This window comes from Dreissena polymorpha, chromosome 15, assembly GCF_020536995.1.
Source record: "Dreissena polymorpha isolate Duluth1 chromosome 15, UMN_Dpol_1.0, whole genome shotgun sequence".
Taxonomy (NCBI): domain Eukaryota; kingdom Metazoa; phylum Mollusca; class Bivalvia; order Myida; family Dreissenidae; genus Dreissena; species Dreissena polymorpha.
The window spans coordinates 6,788,646-6,810,085 of record NC_068369.1 but is presented as its reverse complement, the minus strand read 5'-3'; the positions used below and the strand labels follow the sequence as shown (position 1 = coordinate 6,810,085).

General features: G+C 35.9%; 1 protein-coding gene across 1 annotated transcript; it reads right to left on the bottom strand.

Annotated features, from left to right (window-relative positions):
• Positions 1-281: 281 nt before the first annotated feature.
• Positions 282-15,648, bottom strand: LOC127860811 (beta-1,3-galactosyltransferase 2-like). The gene is made up of 2 exons (XM_052399100.1): positions 15,435-15,648; positions 282-1,091 (listed from the first exon to the last, which is right to left on the bottom strand). The coding sequence occupies exons 1-2, from the start codon at positions 15,447-15,449 to the stop codon at positions 282-284; spliced, it is 825 nt and encodes a 274-aa protein (XP_052255060.1). The 5' UTR covers positions 15,450-15,648.
• Positions 15,649-21,440: the final 5,792 nt, after the last annotated feature.

Genomic DNA, 21,440 nt, shown 5'->3' with positions numbered 1-21,440 from the left:
GGCTGTCGTACTTCATTCCAGGCACGTGGCCGGGAGCCAGACCATAAAGGTATACGTCATCAGCCCAGAAAAATGGCGTCATCGTGGCCGCTCTAAAAATTGCAGGAATGACATCATTAGTGAACAAAACCATAAAACCGCTGCAGTATTCCGGATACGAGTTTTTCCCCCGGAAATGATTTTCGCTCACATACCATTTACGCCATATATTAGTTTTATTCCGAATTATCGGCATTGTGTTGGCCCGAATATGATTACATACTATTTGTTTCGTTTTGTTCTCAAACTTTGGTAAGACTCGAGTAAACAATATGAACAATGTCATCGTCAGTTTTTAAAATAAATTTCGCGTTTCTGCATCGTTCTGTGATCCACTTGTACCCCATGACGCCCTTGTGAGTGAGGTTCCGGTAGGAATCTCGGAAATCCCCTTGCAGCATGTCGCGGTACTCATTGAACTCAGCTTCCATCTTCATCTGAAGCGCCGAATCCCCAACCTGCCCCAGAAGGAAGAGCACCCGGGCGACCCCCATTTTCCGGTAAAACGTGTCGTTCGCCCACGTCCTGCGTATCGCCAGCCTCATTTCGAAATGATCCGGAGCGGTATGCACAATTATTAGTACCGACAAATTTGCCACTGATGAACACAATTGAGGATTTTCAAATATGTACTTTCCGTTAATTGTAACTGGATACTTCGCTTTAGACGATGCATTAATGAGCCTATCGAGTTCAGGGTTGGGCGTTATCGCCATAAGCTCTGACGACAGGTTCGATGTTGTGTGTTGTGAAACCATTGTTGTCGCCGTCGTCACTTTTTGAATAAGAGACCATTCACCGAGATACGGACGGTTTAGCACTTGCTTGGTATCAAGCTTTTTCCTCTGAACAATCCCTCTCTGTATGTTATCCGTGTAGTTCAGAATAATTACGAGGGATAAGATAGATATTACTACAGCTGCTGTGGCGATATATCCCAAGAAGCGCTGACACATTTTGAGCAGGTAACCTAGTATATCCGGTCCGGAAAATGTCCAGCGCCTCTTCAACTTGACCCGCTGTGTCTTCGTTTGTGACGGCATGGAAGTTATCTGCAAGTAAACAAAATAGTCGTAACTATGACTAGTTTAAATATTACCCCTCATTTGGTAAACAAGTGTTATTGCTGTCAGTGCTACTCCCGATGCAACTGATGATGCTACTGTAGCTGCTACGTTGTGGCTACTGTCACTGTTACTCTTGCCTCTTCTGTCGCTGCTACTGTCGCTGCTACTGTTGCTGCTACTGTTGCTTTTACTGTCGCTTCTACTCGTGTGCCTACTGTCACTGCTACTGTTTCTGCTATTGTCCCAGATACTCTTGCTGCTACTGTCGACGGCAGTCTTTCTTTGATGACGATACTGCGTCTAGTTTTTTAGTCAATGGCTTTTGCCAATCGACTTTATTACCGGAAATAAAAAAAACACGTCTCGCAGTTAGGTGCGTGCCTATCAAGAGGTAAAATACCCGCATTTGGGATGTTTCCAGACAAAGCAGATAGGATATTAACATAGAATTTTCTAATTCTTACAATTTTAAAACTCCGTTTAGAAGATTACCTTATAAGAATTTTTTTAAGACCATTTTTAGTGAATTTGTTTATGACCATTTTGAGTAAAACACGTTCTTTGAAAAACAAATTTAATCATAAAACAAATCTGTTATTGGCAAGAGCTAGATAACGTTAACCATACGTATTATGTTTCGTTACAGTTCATGAAAGTTTGCGTGTCGCAGTGGTAACGCGTCCGCTTACTGATCCTGATGATACGGACTCGAATATCGGCGACGTCAGTTTTTTCAACCTTTTTTCATAATATAAAAAATAGCTAAGTCTATTAAAACGTTGAAGATTTGTAAGCAATCATATCTAAAAACATTCATAAAACATGCCAAAATCTGTTAACAATTCTCTTAAAAACGTGTATCGGAACGAGAATGTGATTTAATTATCGTAGTTCCAGAGCTTATTTCATATTTGCCATCATTCCAATAAGTACAATAAATATATTTATAGCATTTTTGTAAACCTTTTGCATACTCGGTTACCGGTATGTTTTCTTTTACAAAGTGAATCTCGTCGTTTTTGATTTTGAGATAACATATGTTTTCAATGTATTTATGAATGAGGTACGTTACTATAAATAGTTTTAACAAAGGGTCAAAATACATATATATTTTGATAATATCTGCAAATTGTGTTGCATATTATTTGAATTTTTTTAAGTAATTTGAATAAGGATTAAATACTTCAGAACGTGTGCTCAAAAATACAGCGAGCATGTAATAGTTTGCGTATGTAACGAAGTCGGTTAATATAACAACAAAAAGGCAACAACGACAGCAACAACAACGAATTGTTTCTTTCTGCTTAAAAGAAAATGAAGCGATCGTATCAGTATTTTTTAAAAGTAACAAGCAATACAAGAAAAACAAAGATAAAACTTTGACCTTAGCGTCCGAATGAAGAAATCGCTCGGTCTCGTTAATAGTAATGATGTAATGATAACGTTTATTTAAAAAAAAAGCATAATTTAACGGTCAGCTAATCAGAAATAACATTTGCATACGGGCATTTACTTGCTCTCAAAATTCCAAGCTCCATTGAAACATATTTATGATTTTCCGATTGATATAGATTTTTTGCAGTATTTTACCACTTTTTGTTTCATTTATTTGTACTAATTCTAAAAAAAACTTTTCTTTTTGATAGCCTTTCAGATTTTCATTCAGTCAACTGTTTCTTTAACATTTACTTCAGCAGAAACTTCCCTGTATCTTGCCAATAGACTTTCAACGCCGTCGGCGCTCTCCGTTCTGTTTCTAACACTTCCGCTACATGTGCTACTATTACTACTGCTAATTTAGTCAAATCAAGTATATTTATAGGATGCAGTTTTAAAAGTGTAGCCAACAAGTATTCAATATGTTTATCAATTCTGATCATTACGGTAGTAAATACGTGCCGCGAATGTTCTCGCTAAAGCGATGCGCTTTTATTACAAGAACAATGTTGTGAACTTTTACAAACCTATGAGTGCTTAAACAAATTAATTATGAGTAATACTCGATATGGACCGTGCTCTGTGAACAGAAAGTTTAATGAATGTGCGTAAATGTCGTCTTAGATGAGCCTGGGCAGTCCGCACAGGCTATTCAGGGACGACACGTTCCGCTTTTATTACATTTTTCGTTCACAAAAAGTCTATTCTTTGAAAAAATCCTGTTTAGGCGGAAAGTGTAGTCCCTGATTAGTCTGTGCGGACTGCTTGACGCACTTTACGCACATGCATTTAACCCACTTTTCACAAATCCAGGCTCATGTATTTATACAAGAATGAATTTTATTCTGCATAACGTACAATAAATATAGCAATATAAAACGTGCATTACAATTTACGTCATTTATGTAAAACCATGGAATCAATAATGCAACTATAAATTACATTTATAGATTGTGCACACACTTGTATATTTTACGACAAACCCAGAAAACAAACCGGAAAAGGTGAGACTCTAATTGCTGATGGGTTCTGCCTAAGAAAGACACTCTTCCCCGGGAACAAGTGATCGCGTTATAAAGTCATCAGACAAACATTGAATGTTATTTTCAAATTTTGGCATTTTATAAAGTAAAAAATTGAAAGATATTATAAAAAAGTCGGCGAAATAGACAAAACCTACATACTTTAAGTCTTGTCATTTATCCAGAATGCCATGTGCTTTAAAGTTAACGCAAGAATTGTGATAGAACGGCACTTGTGGTTAATGCGTATTTAAGTTTTATATTTCTATGTCAACGTTAGGACAAAACCCATCCAGTATGTATTGCCTTTACAGTTGTATCCTATTTCTTATGATGCAGTACATACTTGACAATTCATTTATTGATAACGCGTTTGTATTACTCGTTTGTATCATTGACAAAAGGCAAAAACATGTTTGTAACAGATTGACCATCTTTCCCTCAAATGAACCGAGTCTAGAACATTCAATGGCGCTTTACAGGTGTTACATGAACAAACAAATGTTAATAAGAGTTTTGTTTCCATTGTCCATTTATAACTTGTAATTAATACAGGGTGGCACGTATGCTGCGCAAAATTGAGTTTATACCGACTCCACTACCTTAAAATGGCAACTAGACTGGTTTAGAAAAGATATCATATAAACATAAAGTTGCATTAAAGCGAACAATGCTGTCCGCATAAACTTACCAGGGGCGGTTCTTTCCGTTTGTTTTGATAATGTTTCGTTTTAGGGACATCATTCTGTTGTTTGCGTAAATTGTTTTATGCGGAAGGTATCGCCTCTGATTAGCTTGTGCAAATTTCATTTCAAGCCACGTTTTTTTTATCAGAGCGATGCTTATATATTGTATATTAAAATGATATCCGTTTTAAGGATTGAACATATAACAAGCTGTTAATAAAATGAACGATATAATTGACGTAGAAATACAGATTGCCACCAATATGACACTATTTGTAAATACAAATTTGTGAATCGTGAAAACGCAAATGAGAAATGTTTATTACATGTTTAGAAGCGTGTATGTTAACTACACACGTTATACGTTACAATACTCCAATATTTGAACATATGCTGCTGTAATTTAAGCTTGCATAATGATATTACAGTGTTCGGTGTTAATTTATGTTATTGGTCAATAATAACGCTGTCTTTCATCACAAATGAACAAAAACATACACAGTGAAATTCGTCCCCAATATCCGTGACATGTGCACAATTCGCAGTAAAGCGGATGAGTTATTCTCAAAATCGTATACGTACAGAAATAAACATTCATTCAATATTGACATTTGTTTAAAGCAGATTGGTTTGACAACGAGTGTATTACTGCACGAAATCACTACCATGACGCTTTAAGATATTTTAACCTAAACAATACCGATTGAAGAAAAATAATGCATATCAGCGTAAAATGGCGGAAATTGAATGTGTAAAAAATAAAAACAGAAAGAATTTTGGAAAAAAAATTAATCAAGAAATGTAAAGGTTATTGTAATAAAATTCCATTACATGTAGTATTTTCAAAATTTGAGTAATTCTAATTCGGGAAATAATAATGCAGAGGCAGATTTTTTTTTTCGAATATTAACTTTGACATTGAAAGTTGTACTTTTCCAGGATAAGACCAACCTATAACGGTAAATGAGGTCTTAAATGCAAACAAACATTTGAAAAGTAATAAAGCGCATGGTGGTGACTTTATTTTAAACGAATATTTTATTGAGTGTATTGATATATTATCCGGTCATTTGCGTGATGTTTTTAATAGTATTTTCACATCAGGCTATTTTCCTGAAAAGTGGACAGAAGGTATAATTATTCTATTGCATAAAAAAGGCTCTGAGGATGATGTAAATAATTATAGAGGGATAACCCTTGTTAGCTGTTTTACTAAGCTATCAACAACTATTTTAAACAAGCGCATCCAATCATTTTGTGAAAATAATGCAACATTTCGGATGCACTATTCGGATTTAGAAAAGGGTGTTCAACTGTTCATGCCATATATATTCTTCTTTCAGTTGTACAACATTATCTAAATGATAATAATCGTCTGTATGTTGTTTACGTCGATATGCTTCAATGTTGTTATAGTATATATCGCAATGCATTATTGCTAAAAATTTACAAATCCGGTATACAAGGCAAAATATTAAGAATAATTAAAAATATGTATGAAATCATGAATGTATTGCAAAACGGGGTTCTTGCAAAACGGGTTGTAACAAAGCTCTTAAGGCTATGAATACTTTGCTTTTTAAATACAAACAGTACGATCTTAAACCTAGAATATTGTGTAAGTTGTTTTATGTTTTTGTTGGCTCGATTTTGAAATATTCATCAGAGATATGGGGTTTAAATAAATTAAACGATATTGGCCGCATTCAATTCAAATTTTGCAAAAGGTTGTTTAATGTTCAAAGCAACACATGTTATGCAATTATGTATGGTGAACTAGGTAGACACCCACTTTATATTAATATGCATGTTCGTATTGTAAAATATTGACTTAAAGTTGTAAATAGTAAAAATATTATCATACAAACTGTGTATAACCAAGCGATTAATGATTGTGATAATGGATATACAAATTGGTTATCGATTGTAAAAAGTTGTAAAATGATTATGGATTTTCATATAAAATCATCGAAAATGCAACTATGATTAATACAAATACGTTTTTATGTGAATTTAAATGTAGAATAATAGATACATTTAAACAAAATGGTTTGGCAATATGAATAATAGTTCTGTTTTAGATATGTATAGGATATTCAAAACAACTCTTGAATACGAAACGTATTTAGATTTACTGCCAAAAAGTTTGCGTTTTTACCTTGTTAAACTAAGGGCTTCTCGTAATGAACGATACTGTCAATGAAGTGATCAAAGGGACATAGAAGACGAATTCCACTTTATATGTAAATGTCCATGTTTTCGTCAAATAAGGCAAAAATATATATAAACTGTTTACTATGTGAATCCATCAGTTTTTAAGTTCCATACTTTATTGAACTCAACTTGAAAAATTGAAATTATAAATATGTGTAAATATATTAAGGAAGTACTAACCGTTAGATATTGCATCCAAATATTATTGTCAATGAAAACTAAGTATTTCCTTACTGCCAGTGAAATAATATTATACTATGAACTATAAAGTCGTACTACTTTGCTAATTATACTTTGTCGCAATTTGTTAGATAACATAAGCCATACGTTGTAATATATAGACTCATGACAATATTTTGTATTATATTTCATGTATTTAGACTATGTACATTTGTATAAGTCTTAATAAACAGTCTGTTCTGTTCTCTTCCTGTTCTGACATACTGATTATACAGAATACAGTGTTAGTTTATGTAATTGGTCAAAACTAATGCTGTCTTTTGTCACAATACATCAGGCACATGTTATATCGTCTCGTTGTCATGGCAGCCGCATGAAACATTATATTTAACAATACATACCACATGCTATACCAGTCGTTTTCATGTGTTTTGTTTTGCGTGTATTATATTCCTCTCGATAGATGTGTGTTATTGACACGGTGTACAAGTCTTGCGTTTGTTTTTAAGGACATTGTTGCGTTCTGCCATCTGCTCTAACTTCCAGCCCACTTTATTAGTTTATGATGCGTGCATTGCAAGCTGTTTTAATTTCAGATCCTGTTGTTTTAGTGAGGTAATTTGCTATTTATCGTATATTTGTTTTGTATATTTTTGATTTTAGTAATTATGCAAAAAATAAACGTATAAACGTATGAACTGTCTATGTTTTTACCATTAAATATTAAATATTCATCTTAACCCCTAGACATGATAAAGGAAATCTTCAAACAACAACAATACTGAAGCTAAAGTATTCAGTATTTGCATAAGCACACTAAAAATCTAAACAAAGCAAATGTATACCGTTTACAAAAAGAATTCACAATAATGTACCACAAATCCAATAACAACAGCATTTACGAATGTGTCAGGAAATGTACTGCCTTATACCTTATAAGTCTCCTAAATAAACCGCAAAAACAAAGATATAAATTGAAAATACAGCTTGTATTTTGGTATCTATGCGCACGACCAGATGACAAATTTATAACGTATAACATAAACAAATGTGAACAATTCACATCTTGATATATATTTCATAACTCATACATGAAATAACGCTAAAATAGTTTACACACAAAAACAACAACAGACTATATTCCTGCAGATAATCATTTCAAGAGAAAACTTTTCAAAATTTTATATCCAATAAAATATTAGGGAAATTAACGTGTTCTCTGGTTTGTATCGCAAAGCCGAATGGCTATTCCACAAGCATTTTACCCGCCAAAACAATACACTGAGCGACCCCTACAGGAGACTTTCGTATGCAAAGGAAAATAATTTTCCTCTAATTCGTTGCGCTCAAACTAGGAAAATTATATTTCCTTATACCTTATAAGTCTCCTCAATAAACCACAAACACAACGATGTAAATTGAAAATACAGCTTGTATTTTGGTATCTATGCGTACGACCAGATGAACGAAAAGTTCGGGCAAAAACTAGCTAAAAATTGATTGACAAGTTTTCTGTAAACTAAACAAAAAACAAACGTTTATAAACCAAGTGATTTAGAGACAATCAGTCAAGAATCTATATCATCTTTCACATACCCATCTTTTGCACTTTCACTAGTCCATCGACCATGTCTTTTAAACAGTCTATCTCTTACACCGCTTTTTGCAGCAGATGCAGCTCCTCCTGATCTCAAAGAGTGCAAACCAAAGCTAGAAATATCTGACACGTGCGGTTGAAAAGCCGTAATATACTGCTCGCGAAAGCTTGTATAAGACATAGCTTTCATCACTTTTCTTGGTTTAAATCCGGTTTTAGTCTTAGACAAATTGCAAAATATATAATCATCTCCATTTAAATTTGCGCATTCAATGTACTTTTGTAGATGTGTGTAAAGACACAAAACAGTTTCCGATTTAGCGATTGGTATCCATGACCCATCTCTATACTTGTCAGTTTAACTCGACTCATCAAAAACTAAAATATATGTATCCTCAAACACAATGTCCGATACTTGCAATTGTAATAATTCTGCACTGCGCATACACCCCGCATAGCCTAATTCGTCAATTCGTGGAGACATTACATCTTTATCTTTGTAAATACGTTTGTACCTAGCTAATAATATTTCCACCTTTATGGGTTCCTTTTTATTAGTTTGAGTTGACAAAATTCTTTTTGCTGACTCAACAATATTAGCTCCTTTTTGAATCAGTAGGAGAATCCAAACCATATAAGTCATGCGTCCATTTAATCCCGTAAAATGCAAATATAACAGGTGCGGGGGTTTTAGCACTTTGTAAAAGATACACTAAATTCAACGCAACCGGAAAAGCCTTAGCGGGCAATATGTCACTACTCCTTAACGATTGCACAAAGCCCAATTTCTCCATCGAATAAATGCTCTTTCATATTTGAAACATGTACTTTCTGTTCTTAATTTGCGCAAGACGCCCGGGAGCAGCTCTACCCAGTCCGCAAAGACCTCCGTTAACGTCTCTATTTCATGCGCATGGATCTGAAAAAAAACATATGTAAAAACACACACAAAATAAATACAGATTCTCTTTTACTAATCGATGTACATCATCAATTTCAGATCATTCTCGGACAAGCGTCTTACTGATCTTCGACTTCAGACAAGCGTCTTAATCGATCTTATATCACAGACACGAGTCTTAATGATATGTAATCATATACAAGAGTCTTACTGATATTTAATCAAAGACAAGCGTCTTAAATGATATTTATTCATAGACAAGCGTCTTACTGATATTTATTTCCAGACAAGCGTCTTACTGATAGTTAATCACAGACAAACGTCTAACTTTTATTTAATAAAAAAACAAAAGTCCTACTAACAAATAATCACAGACTCGCGTCTTTCTAATATTTAATTAAAGGCAAGCGTCTTAAATGATATTTAATCATAGACAAGCGTCTTACTGATGTATAATTCCAGACAATCGTCTTAGCGTCATTTGATCACAGACAAGCGTTTCAATGATATTTAATCAACTACAAGCGTGGTGATGATATTGAGTAAACGACAGAATATCGTTTTCTTACAAGCGTCCTGACAGCCCTTCGGCTAAATAAATACAAAATTATGTATTATTTAGTCTTTATAACTGCAGTGTGATAATATCAAAACCTATTCACTTCCTGAAATCCATGTAACAAGCAAGCTTGTCAAATTTTAAAATTATGTTGCCAAACATACCTTTCCACTTTGACATGGAACATAAAATCGTCTGTCAGATGGCAGATGAATAACATCCAAAACCTCAGGAATAAACTGTCCATTCGGACATAACAATGGCCAAAATACCGCAGAGGTCCATTTGGGAACAACTAATACACAGCGTGTTCTATCAACCATCATTGTGTTCACAACTCTTGATATAACAGAAATAGGAGGCACAAATAATCCTAACTCCAAAGACCATCTAGAAGTAAATGCATCTATACCTTCCGAACCAGGGTTCCAAACTCTGGAGTAAAAACGATCTAATTTTCTGTTGTAATGCGATGCAAACCAATCAATGGTAGGCACACCAAACTTTTCGACTATTAACGCCAATAACTCGTTTTATATCCCCCAATCATCAATGTCCTCTATCTTTGACAAATAGTCTGCCCGTTCATAGTCCGATCGAGGGACCCACTCAACCTCTATTATTATCTTATTTGCTAAACATAAATTAAAAATATCCATTGCCATATCTTGCAAATATCTTTTTCTGGAACCTGTTTTAACGATGGCCACAACAGATTGATTATCAGAGAACCATTTAATGCTCTAATGAACAAGCAAGTGTTTGAGAGAACACATTATTCTAAACACAGCTGTTAATACCCTCCATGTTGAAGACTCCTGTGCTTCATCAGGTGACCACATTCCATGCGAAACACCATTGATCGCATCCACTACATGACCACCGTAATCTGCGTGACTAGCGTCAGAGTACACAACTTTGGAACATTTATATGAATCAAAAATATCCTTTGTATTCAATTTGGAAAGATTTGCCTGCCAAAACTGAAGTTCATTAACACTTTCTTCTGTTATTCTTATCTTAGAATTCCAAGAAATGGCTGAATTGATATCAAAATTCAAGTATCTGGTCTTGATTTGAACGATATTTCCAATAACAATTGTCATTGATATGATTTGCCCAACAAAACAGGCTATTTTTCTTACCGAAATAGGCCTAAGTAATGTAGATTCTTCAATCAATGAAGAGCATGTACATAATGCCTTAGATTTCCTTTGCTCGGCAATCTGAATCTCACCATTGAAAAAATCAAGTACAGCTCCCAAACACTGCACGACTTGAACTGGTATCCAAATGCATTTGTCTGCTTTAGGCATAAAACCTGAACTGCGTATATCTTTCTTTATTTGAGTGCCTAAAACCAACGTGTTTTGAATGAATCTGAACAACCAAATCCGTCATCAAGAAAAATAAGTACGTATTTACCCTTGCTGCGCCATTTTTTGATCAAAGAGCGACAAATCTTCGTGAAAATCCAACAAGAAAAATTTAATCCAAACGGAAGTACTAGAAACCGGAAGTAGCGGACCATGCCGTCCGCCCCCTTCCAACAAAATCCTAGAATAACTTAATGTGGTTTGAAAATTTCAATAAAATGATAGGCGCTTGTAATGTCAAATTTCACAACGAAAAATCCTTTTTTCAAAAACGACAAAGCCACTTTTAAATCATCAAATTATTGCTAATATAAATGTTTGTTTACGGCTCTTAAAACTCATATAAGTCTCTTTTTTTCCATCACTTTTTTACTGAAACTGTCAATGGATTAACAACATGAGGAGGTTCCTCGCAAATTTCAATTTAATTTCGATATAACAAATTTTGAATGGCCTCAGACACAAACTCAGTATTACTGCTAGCAGATTTATTATTTCCAATAACTGCCTTGGTGGCTTTGTGTAAAATGGTATTTTTTGACCAGATCTAATAACATCAAGAACATAATCATTTGCTCTAATACTTTCCCAAAATTTAATATTTTCTCGTAGTCGTCCCCGCAAAATAATGTCTTTGTTACATTGCTCGTATTCAAATAGTCTTTGGTCAATTTAGTATAATCATAAAAATACTCATCTTTCAATGTCTCTGATTTCTCTCGCTTGGGACTGCTACTTGGCCCCGGAAGTGGATGTCTGGGTGTTTTGAACTCTCGGGACGTATAGACAGTTTCGCCGGAAATGCGAGAATTCTTCGCAAGCGAAACAACTTCCTGGACGGGTTACACTCGCACTACTGTGTCTGCCGCTGTTGTATGGTCTGCTACCTCAAAAAAGACCACCGCGGCCACCGCCATAGAGCCCCCGCATGGGAGCAGCAGCATACGGGTGGAAACGTGATGACGTCATCAGAGACGACTTGCCTTTTATTGCGTTTTTCTTCTTCTTACAAAAATCTTCCACACAACGTGTTTTTTTTGTTTACAGAATTACCAACTACATATTCAGATTTGTTTTCAGTGATTGACTTTTGGGGAAAAAGGTGGATTCTCTACTAGTATCCTACTCACACTCATATTTACAACAAAAAGTTCTGTCCAGTATTTGCCATACCTTTCACATCATATTTTAAATATCAGGTTTAACAGATACTAAATAACTAGCAACTAATATGCATAACCCTTTCAATATTCTCATGTCCCTAGGAAACTGCAGCAATCTTTAATTTACTGACACAGTGTATATTATTTCCTTTCGCATGGAAAAAAAGGCACCGATTGATACTTGTTTCATCTAAAGGGACAATAACTCAGACAGTGCATGATGCTAAATAATATTATATTTTATTTATCAAGTTCCATCACTATACATATTAGTTATATAAGTTTTATTAAAAAAGACCCAAAACTAAACTGATGTCGAAACAATGCCCATGTAAACAAGTTGTTATGCTTGATATTTCCCATTTATAAAGACATGGTTACCAAGTAGCTGGTGTGATTTGTACTTCAGTCTACAGTTCTCAAGTATTTCTTACTAAAGGATAAAAAAGAACATTATTAACGCACCCTTTTTTATTAAACGTTATCTTTATAATCAGCCAGGTAAATCTATATAGCATATACATCAACTTACTTATTTAGTAAAGTGTTTCTAGGTTTAAACATTCCTTTATTTCCTGTATTGCTTAAACATGTCGACACATTGACCATGTGGCAAAACACCATTGTAAAAGACACTATCTAAACCAATTTCTCGTTGCAGTAAAACTTGATATTTGTTTGCATACTAATGTTTATTTGGCAATTGCCGAATAAAATACATTTTTATACGGTATTCAACGCATTTTAAAACAAAACACGTAAGTTCGTGGAATGCCAAGCTCTTAATAAATGCATCATTTGCAGCAAAATGTCGAGTTTTATCGAAATTATCAAGGTCATGCTTCATAAGACCATTCATATACCATTTATTACTAATTTTTCGTGTTGATATAACATTAAAACTGTTTTCTTGATTCTGTGAAGATATTAGTCAGGATATTTATGTGCGCATGTCTGGGTGTGTTTTTTCTGGGAAACGCAAATCAGCACCAATACGATGTTCGAACTGCTTTATCATTTCCACCCAAGTTTCCTCGCTCACTCTCAGATCCTTGGAACCAGTCACCAAATAATCACACTTGTTGCTGAGATTATCAGTCATATTTCTGTAGCAACTCAGCGCATTTTGCCAGATAAGAATAGGTTCAGTGAGGCTGCTGTACTTTATTCCAGGCACGTGGCTTGGAGCCAGACCATAAAGGTATACGTCATCAACCCAGAAAAATGGCGTCATTGTGGCCGCTCTAAAAATTGCAGGAATGACATCATTAGTTAACAAAACCATAAAACCACTGCAATATTCAGGATACGAATGTTTGCCCCGGAAATGATTTTCACTCACATACCACTTATTTGTCCATGGGTTATTCTTATCCCGAATAATCGGCATTGTGTTGGCCCGAACATGTTGACATACTATTTGTTTCGTTTTGTTCTCAAGCTTTGGTATGACTCGAGTTAACAATATGAACATATTGACAACAATGTCATCGTCAGTTTTTAAAATAAATTTCGCGTTTCTGCATCGTTCGGTGATCCACTTGTACCCCATGACGCCCTTGTGAGTGAGGTTCCGGTAGGAATCCCGGAAGTCCCCTTGCAGCATGTCGCGGTACTCATTGAACTCAGCTTCCATCTTCATCTGAAGCGCCGAATCCCCAACCTTCCCCAGAAGGAAGAGCACCCGGGCGACCCCCATTTTCCGGTAATACGTGTCGTTCGCCCATGTCCTGCGTATCGCCAGCCTCATTTCGAAATGATCTGGAGCGGTATGCACAATTATTAGTACCGACAAATTTGCCACTGATGAACACAATTGAGGATTTTCAAATATGTACTTTCCTTTAATTGTAACTGGATACTTCGCTTTAGACGATGCATTAATGAGCCTATCGAGTTCAGGTTGGGGCGTTATCGCCATGAGCTCTGGTGACAGAGTCGTTTTTGTGTGTTGCGAAACCATCGTTTTCGTCACCTTTTGAATAAAAGACCGTGCACCGAGATATGGACCGTTGGGCACTTGCCTGATATCAGGCTTTTTCCTCTGAACAATCCCTCTGGGTATGTTCTCCGTGTAGTTCAGAATAATCACGAGGGATAAGATGGATATTACTACAGCTGCTGTTGCGATATTTCCCAAGGAGCGCTTACACATTTTGAACAGGTAACCTAGTATATCCGGTCCGGCAAACGTCCAGCGCCTCTTCACCTTGACCCGCTGTGTCTTCGTTTGTGGCGGTATGGAACCTCCTTGCGAGTAAACAAATAGTCGTTACTAATACTAGTTAAAATATAACCCCTCATTTGGTAAACTAGTTTTGTTACTGTCGATGCTACTCTCGCAGCTACTTTTGCTGCAACTTGTGCTGCTACTGTTGCTGCTACTGTCGCAACTACTGTTGCTGCTACTGTCACTGCTACTGCTGCTTTCACTGTCACTGCTTCTGTTGCTGCTACTGTCGCTGCTACTGTTTCTGATACTGTCTTTGTTGCTCTTGCTGTTACTGTCGCTGATAATCTTTCAGCTACGTCGCTGCGACTGTTGCTTTGATGACGAAACGGCGTCTAGTTGTTTCTGCTTCTTCCACTTCCCGTGCATGTGCAACTATTACCACTGCTCGTTTATTGGTCACAGCTAGTATATGTGAAGAATGCAGTTTTTTAAGCGTAGAAAAAAGTACGCGAAAGCGCAAGTTTAGAACCTAATGTTTTTTTTTTATTCTGTTCATTGTAAATACGTGCAGCGAATGTTTTCGCTAAAGCGATGGACTTTTATTGCACGAACAATGTTGTGAAACTCTGTACTTTTACTAACATATACGTGCTTAAACAAATTAATAATGATTTAACTCGATAATTATATTTTTAAAAGAATGAAATTAACTAAACTTAATATAACAATGTAACACGTGTATGGCAATTAATTTTATTTAAGGTAAACAGCATGCAAAAAGTCAAGCAATTATAGATTTTGCACAAACGTTATTATTTTTTAACAAGCCCAGAAAACTATCGGGAAAGGCGAGGCTATAAGTGCTGATGGGTTCTGACATAGAAATATACTCGTCACCGGAAACAAGTTATCAAGTCATCAGACAAATATTGAATGTTATTTTCAAATTTGGCATGTTATTCAGTACAAATTAGAAATCTAAAATAAAAAAAGTCGACGAAATAGACAAAGCCTACTTACTATAAGTCTTGTCATTTATCCAGCTTTTCCTCTGCTTTGACTTTAACGTCAGAATTATGATAGAAATGCACTTGTGTTTAATGCGCTGTTATTTGTCATTTGTATTTTATTTTTGAATTCCTACGTTCTAGTGGGTTCAACTCTCATGCAGCATTGGTTGTCTTTACAGCTGTATCATATTTCTCATGACGCAGTATATACTGCACATTTCATTTGTTGATAACGTGTTTGTATTACTGTTTAGATGACAGTAAACAAATGTTTGTGTAACAGATTGACAATCTTTCCCTCTAATTAACCGCTCCTAGAACATTCAATTGCGTTAAACAGTTGTTACCTGAAACAAAAATGTTCATACAATATGGTTGTTTTTTTCAATTTTCCCAGAACATGGCTAATGGTCAGGTTTCTTCTCTATAAGAAAGAATTCAGCAGGCAAGATCTTTGAAACATATATGGGCGAATTTGAACAAAGCAATAATGTATAACCTATATGAGCAACAAAGATATGTAGCACCTATATAGGCACAAGTAAGGAATAAAGGTTAATATACAACCTAAATGGGACCATATGAGCAAGTAAAATATGAAGAGATTATATTGAATCCTATTAGCAAAATGGTGACTCAGGATTTGACTATGACCTCATTTTACCAAGACTTTGACCTATGTCTGCCTCACTATGTCTTGAGTTCGTTGTTTTTCAATATTTTTCATTAAATGCTGCTGGCTTCCTAATTATTGTTTCTGTCGACCCTAAAATAAAAGGGCCGCATTGTGGTAAAAATGAATTGAATGCATGTGCGTAAATTGTCGGCCCAGAAAGGCATTTGCAGTCCACACGTGCTTACCAGGTACGACACATTACGCATATATGCATTTGTTTTTGTTTGTTTAAAGAAGGTCACCTCTAAACGACAATCCAGTGTAGGCGGAGAAAAGTGCCATCCCTGATTAGCCTGTGTAGACTGTACTTTATTCACATGCATAACCCCAAGTTTCCCTAAGTTTTCCCAAACGAGACTCAATTTGTCCCCATTTACACGTAATTATTACCCGTAATATGTTTCTGCGGCTTGTAACTTTATTTACAGGTGATATAAAAGGAACAGTTGTATTAGGAGGCATTTTAACACTTTACATGAAATGAATACTTATAACGGTTCGGTATATATGCGGTATATAATAAATACACTCACAAACAATTTCATTTTACACATCTTTTATTTAATGCTTTCCGTTGGTTTATAGAGAAATATCAGTGAATTAAAACTGATAATTTCACTGTTTCAAACAGTGAAAATTATCAGTGAGAATTATCGATAATGTTCATTGTTTACTGTGAAATGACGTCTTTTTTGACGAAATGACGTCATAATCCCAGCAAAATTCTTTAGTTAAACTCTTAAACAATGTATATAAACTGTGAAAATGCACTAAATAAAAAGAAAATTTGTTGGATTCGGTGGATTATCGATTTTAATTCACTCGTGATCATAGAAAAAATATATTTTCTATGATCACTCGTGAATTAAAATCGATAATCCACCGGATCCAACAAATATCCTCTATTTAATGCATTTATGGCGACAAAAGTTGAAATCACAATATCATTTTGGAGGCCTTAGTCTGATAATCGGACAAACCTGGTCGCAATTATTCCCATGTGAACGGAAAGCATGATCTTATGAATGAGTGGCTCATTTTTGTTTCGCGTTTGAACAAAACGTTGACAATAAATTAATTATGTTTCACCTTTGATCAACACAAAACCCTACATGTTACAAAAGTGCATCATCTGCCACATATTCTATAGATTATCCGCCTGAAAAGGTGCGTTAATTAATATGTATTCAAACAGTATGTGTTTTTTTCATATGCAATTATTCTATTTTTCGTCTTAGGTTATAAGGAGGACACTATTGGAGGACACGCGTTGGATTAATCAACCGTCTCAGGGCTTCAAATGTATTGAAATGCTATTACGCACACCTTCGAGCAATTATTGCTGAATGACAAACAACGATTTTATTTAGTTATTTAGTAGGCCAAATAACACCCCGTGAAATTACCGTTTACACATCTATAGTATTGTGCATAGTACATTATTGTTATATTATATATATATCAAGTCGTTCACTTATTTATAATAATTTTGATATTGATTTTATGGATTGATCAATCCACGCAACTAACACAATCACATCGGAAATTGTGACCGAAACAAATGCGTCAGTTTTCGACTAATTGAATTGCGTACAAAGTAATTTTTGTAAAAACCCACTTAATTATATGCAATGCAATAAATTATTTTACAGTTTATGCGTCAACGATCTAAACAATTAAACAGTCGATGTATTCGTCATCATTTCCCTGATGTAAATTAATAACTTCACCTTGATCGGAAACTATTTTAAGAATACAATGGCTTGCTAGTAAACCAATGAGTAAAATTTCCTTCTGAATAATACCATTTGCTCGTTGAAGCGTTGGAAAGACAACATTTGGAAGCCACTGAAAGATTCAAGTCGCTATGGTTAGATGATAGAGTGAAGGATTTAAGTGAATAAACAGCAACAAGCGTCTGGTTTGAAATAACGCTGGTTATAGAAATGGTTTCTGCTGGTCTATATTGTGAACAATAACACAAATGAAAACTTAACCCATTGTTTTTAAGTTCTTATTAATACCTTTACCACTGATATCATTTTCATTGGCAACTATTAATCATTGCTCAACTAGTCCTGAATACTTAATCGCATGAACCTGTAGTGTGTTATGAAATGTACACCTCTAGCTATTAATCACTTAAACAGAACTATATAAAGCATGCATGAAAATTCCTAAAATAATGTGTTCCTTTTTCAATAAAAGCTTGCATAAACATATTAGGTAAAAAACATAGAAGGATGTACACTATTTGGTTGAACTAAACATGTAAATTGAAAACTGGTCAGAACATGCAAATTCGTTGATATCCCCGCCAAATAAACTAAATCGGTGTATATCCCTTTATATACAGTATTCTCATTAAGTGAAGGGAACTTATTAATAGGTAATAATTAAGTGTAAGGTAATTGTTTTTATGAATCGCAATTCTCCCCATTGATACCTCACACCCATGAAGTTTCATGTTGAAATCTTGTAGCGTATCTGAGACAAAGCCTTGAAAAGTTACATTATACAAACACACCAAAGGGCAATAACTCTTAGTTAAGGATGTGCATGTTTATGGTTCTTAAGCAAGGCAATTCTTTCCAATCATTTCTTTACAACCATGAACCTTTCATGTTGAAATGTTGTATCATATCCTAGAAACAACACTGAAAGAACACACAATAGTTTGGTTTCATACTATATTATTTGTGTAATTTGTCAACTGCATTTCTTATGAATTATGCCTAAAAATTGTTGCATAACTTTTAGTTTGCCAGATTTCATGCGTACACGTTGTTTATCAATTTTTAGGTTATAATTCGGCTTTGTTTACTAAACACTTACGATAATCTAATTTGTCAACATTTTTTATTCGGGGTAAATATATTTTTAACGCATTAAACTTTTCCTTGAGATTGACGTTTTACTATATGATGTAAGTTTACGAAATACTGTTATTTAAAGGGATTTTACTGATTCTGAGTGTCTATTTAATTAATCGTGGTTCCGAAAATTGTAGTTCTTCTTTACGATGAATATAAGACCACTTTCAAATCACTTTGATACCATAAATTTTGGATTAACCGCTTGAAACCAGCTTTAAATACTGTTATGATATTTTTAATGCAAATGCGTAAAGTGTCGTCCCAGATTAGCCTGTGAAGTCCGCACAAGCTTATCAGGGACGACACTTTCCGCTTTTACGATATTTTTCGTTTAAAGAACGTCTCTTCTCAGCAAAGATCTAGTTTATGCGGACTGCACAGGCTTATCTGGGACGACACTTTACGCACTCGCATTAAACCCCCTTTTCACAGAGCACGGCACACATATTTTAATTGTTTTACACATGTTCTTGCTCTGTTAAGAAGTATTATTAATTGGGGCTGTATATGCATGTTTGAAAATGTTATGTTTTGAAATCGAGATATTGAAATGTCGAAGACTAAACTGTTCTTACGTGAGGGACATTCTTGATTATATGATGAAACACTATGAGCGTGTAAGTTTATTATTGTTACGGACATTAGTTAGTTTGTAATTTAAAAACGCGTGGAACTGCCTCGTAACACTATAATTGAACACGATTTGTATACATCACTGGATATTTAGTTGCACGCCTTTCAATAGTTATAGGTAACGCAGATAAGTGATGCTTATTGATAACTAATCATGTGTAGCACTAAAGCTTTGTTTCGTCACCCTTATCACCCTGGTAATAGACTTAAGACGACTTTTTTAATCGAGTCATTTCCGTAATTTCCTTCCATACATTGTTATTGTAACTACTCTAAACGCTAACCAAATTTCATTTATTTAGCTTACTAAATATATTGCCTTAAGTTTCCCCGTAACAAAACATTCCATCTCGATTTAAGACAAACTTGAGTTTACTTTTGTACTACGTTCTTAATGCTTAGGTGTGTATACAGGTTATTAAAAATGTTTCTATGCGGTAGTAATTATTAAAACATGGATCGAAACACCAGATCAATCAATGTCGCTGATAGGTTTGGTAATTTCGACACCTCGAAACAGGGAAATTTTATTCCAGGGTTGATGTAATTTTTTCCGCATTGAGATGAGTTAATTTATTACCGCCATATTGATATGTTTTATTTCCCGCCTTATGGCTTGTACATTCTAAACAAACGAATGACGACTATATCTTATCATAATGTATGGATAACTTAAGATGTCATAGGATAGTCAATGTCTTCAATATACAAATCAAAGCGCTGTAGGCGCTGAAGGCCTGGGGCTAGATTTAGTGTGACGTAAAATGAATTTAGGATGTTTTGTCCGAATTTCTCCCTTTGTCCGAATTTATACGGATTAACCCTAGCGGTATAGTTCAGAAGCTCAGAGACTGTAAGAAAAGACCATATTTGTGTATATACTATACTGTACATAGACGGTGGAGAACTACACGATACTGGTTGTGGGAACGATAACCTTTTGTTCAACTCTACAGATCTGGTAGAGGTTCGTCTACATAGGCGGTGAAGATATACAACAACAACAACATGGCCGCAAAAACTGTTATTGTTGGCGTCGAATAAATCACATTCAATAGCCTTAAATAGCTTTCTATTACATAATTACCAGATCAGGAAAACACTCATACTTCCTTTGAAAATCCACTTAAGCCCAAGTCTCACTATTGCCGGTAGAGCCCCGGTCCATCCCGGTTTGCTAACGCCGGTCGACCGGCGAGAACCAGGATGATTCGTAGAAAAAATTTAACGCGGTCACACTATTCCCCGATGCCTCCCCGGTTGAAGCCGGTCAACAGCCCGGAAGAGTCCCGGTCAACCCGAACTGGCTACGGTTTATCCCGGTGAAGTCCCGGCAGAGCCCCGGTTGTCGTCGGTAGTGCCCCGGTTGAGCCCCGGTGAAAGCCGGCAGCAACCCGGCATAGCCCCGGTTGTCGCCGGCAGAGCCCCGGTATACCGTAACACAGCCGGCACTCAACGGGGCTATACCGGCATCAGAACCCGGCAGAGCTTCGGCAACGCCCCGGTTTCACCCCGGTCGTCGCCGGTAATGCCCCGGCGGAGCCCCGGTGAATGCCGTTTGCGTCCCGGCAGAGCGCCGGTTTACTTATGTACCGTAGCTATACCGGGACTCTACCGGCATTCACCGGGGCTCCACCGGGGCTTTGCCGTAGCTCTACCGGGGACTGTACGGGCCCCGGTGGAGCTACGGTGCCGTCCCGTTTGTTCCCGGTGCCGTCCCGGTTGTTCCCGGTGACGCGCCGGTCGTTGCCGGTCCTTCCCGGTGACTATCGGTTCATCCTGGAGGTATTAAACATTTTAATTCTTTCCCGGTAGAGCCCCGGTTCATCCC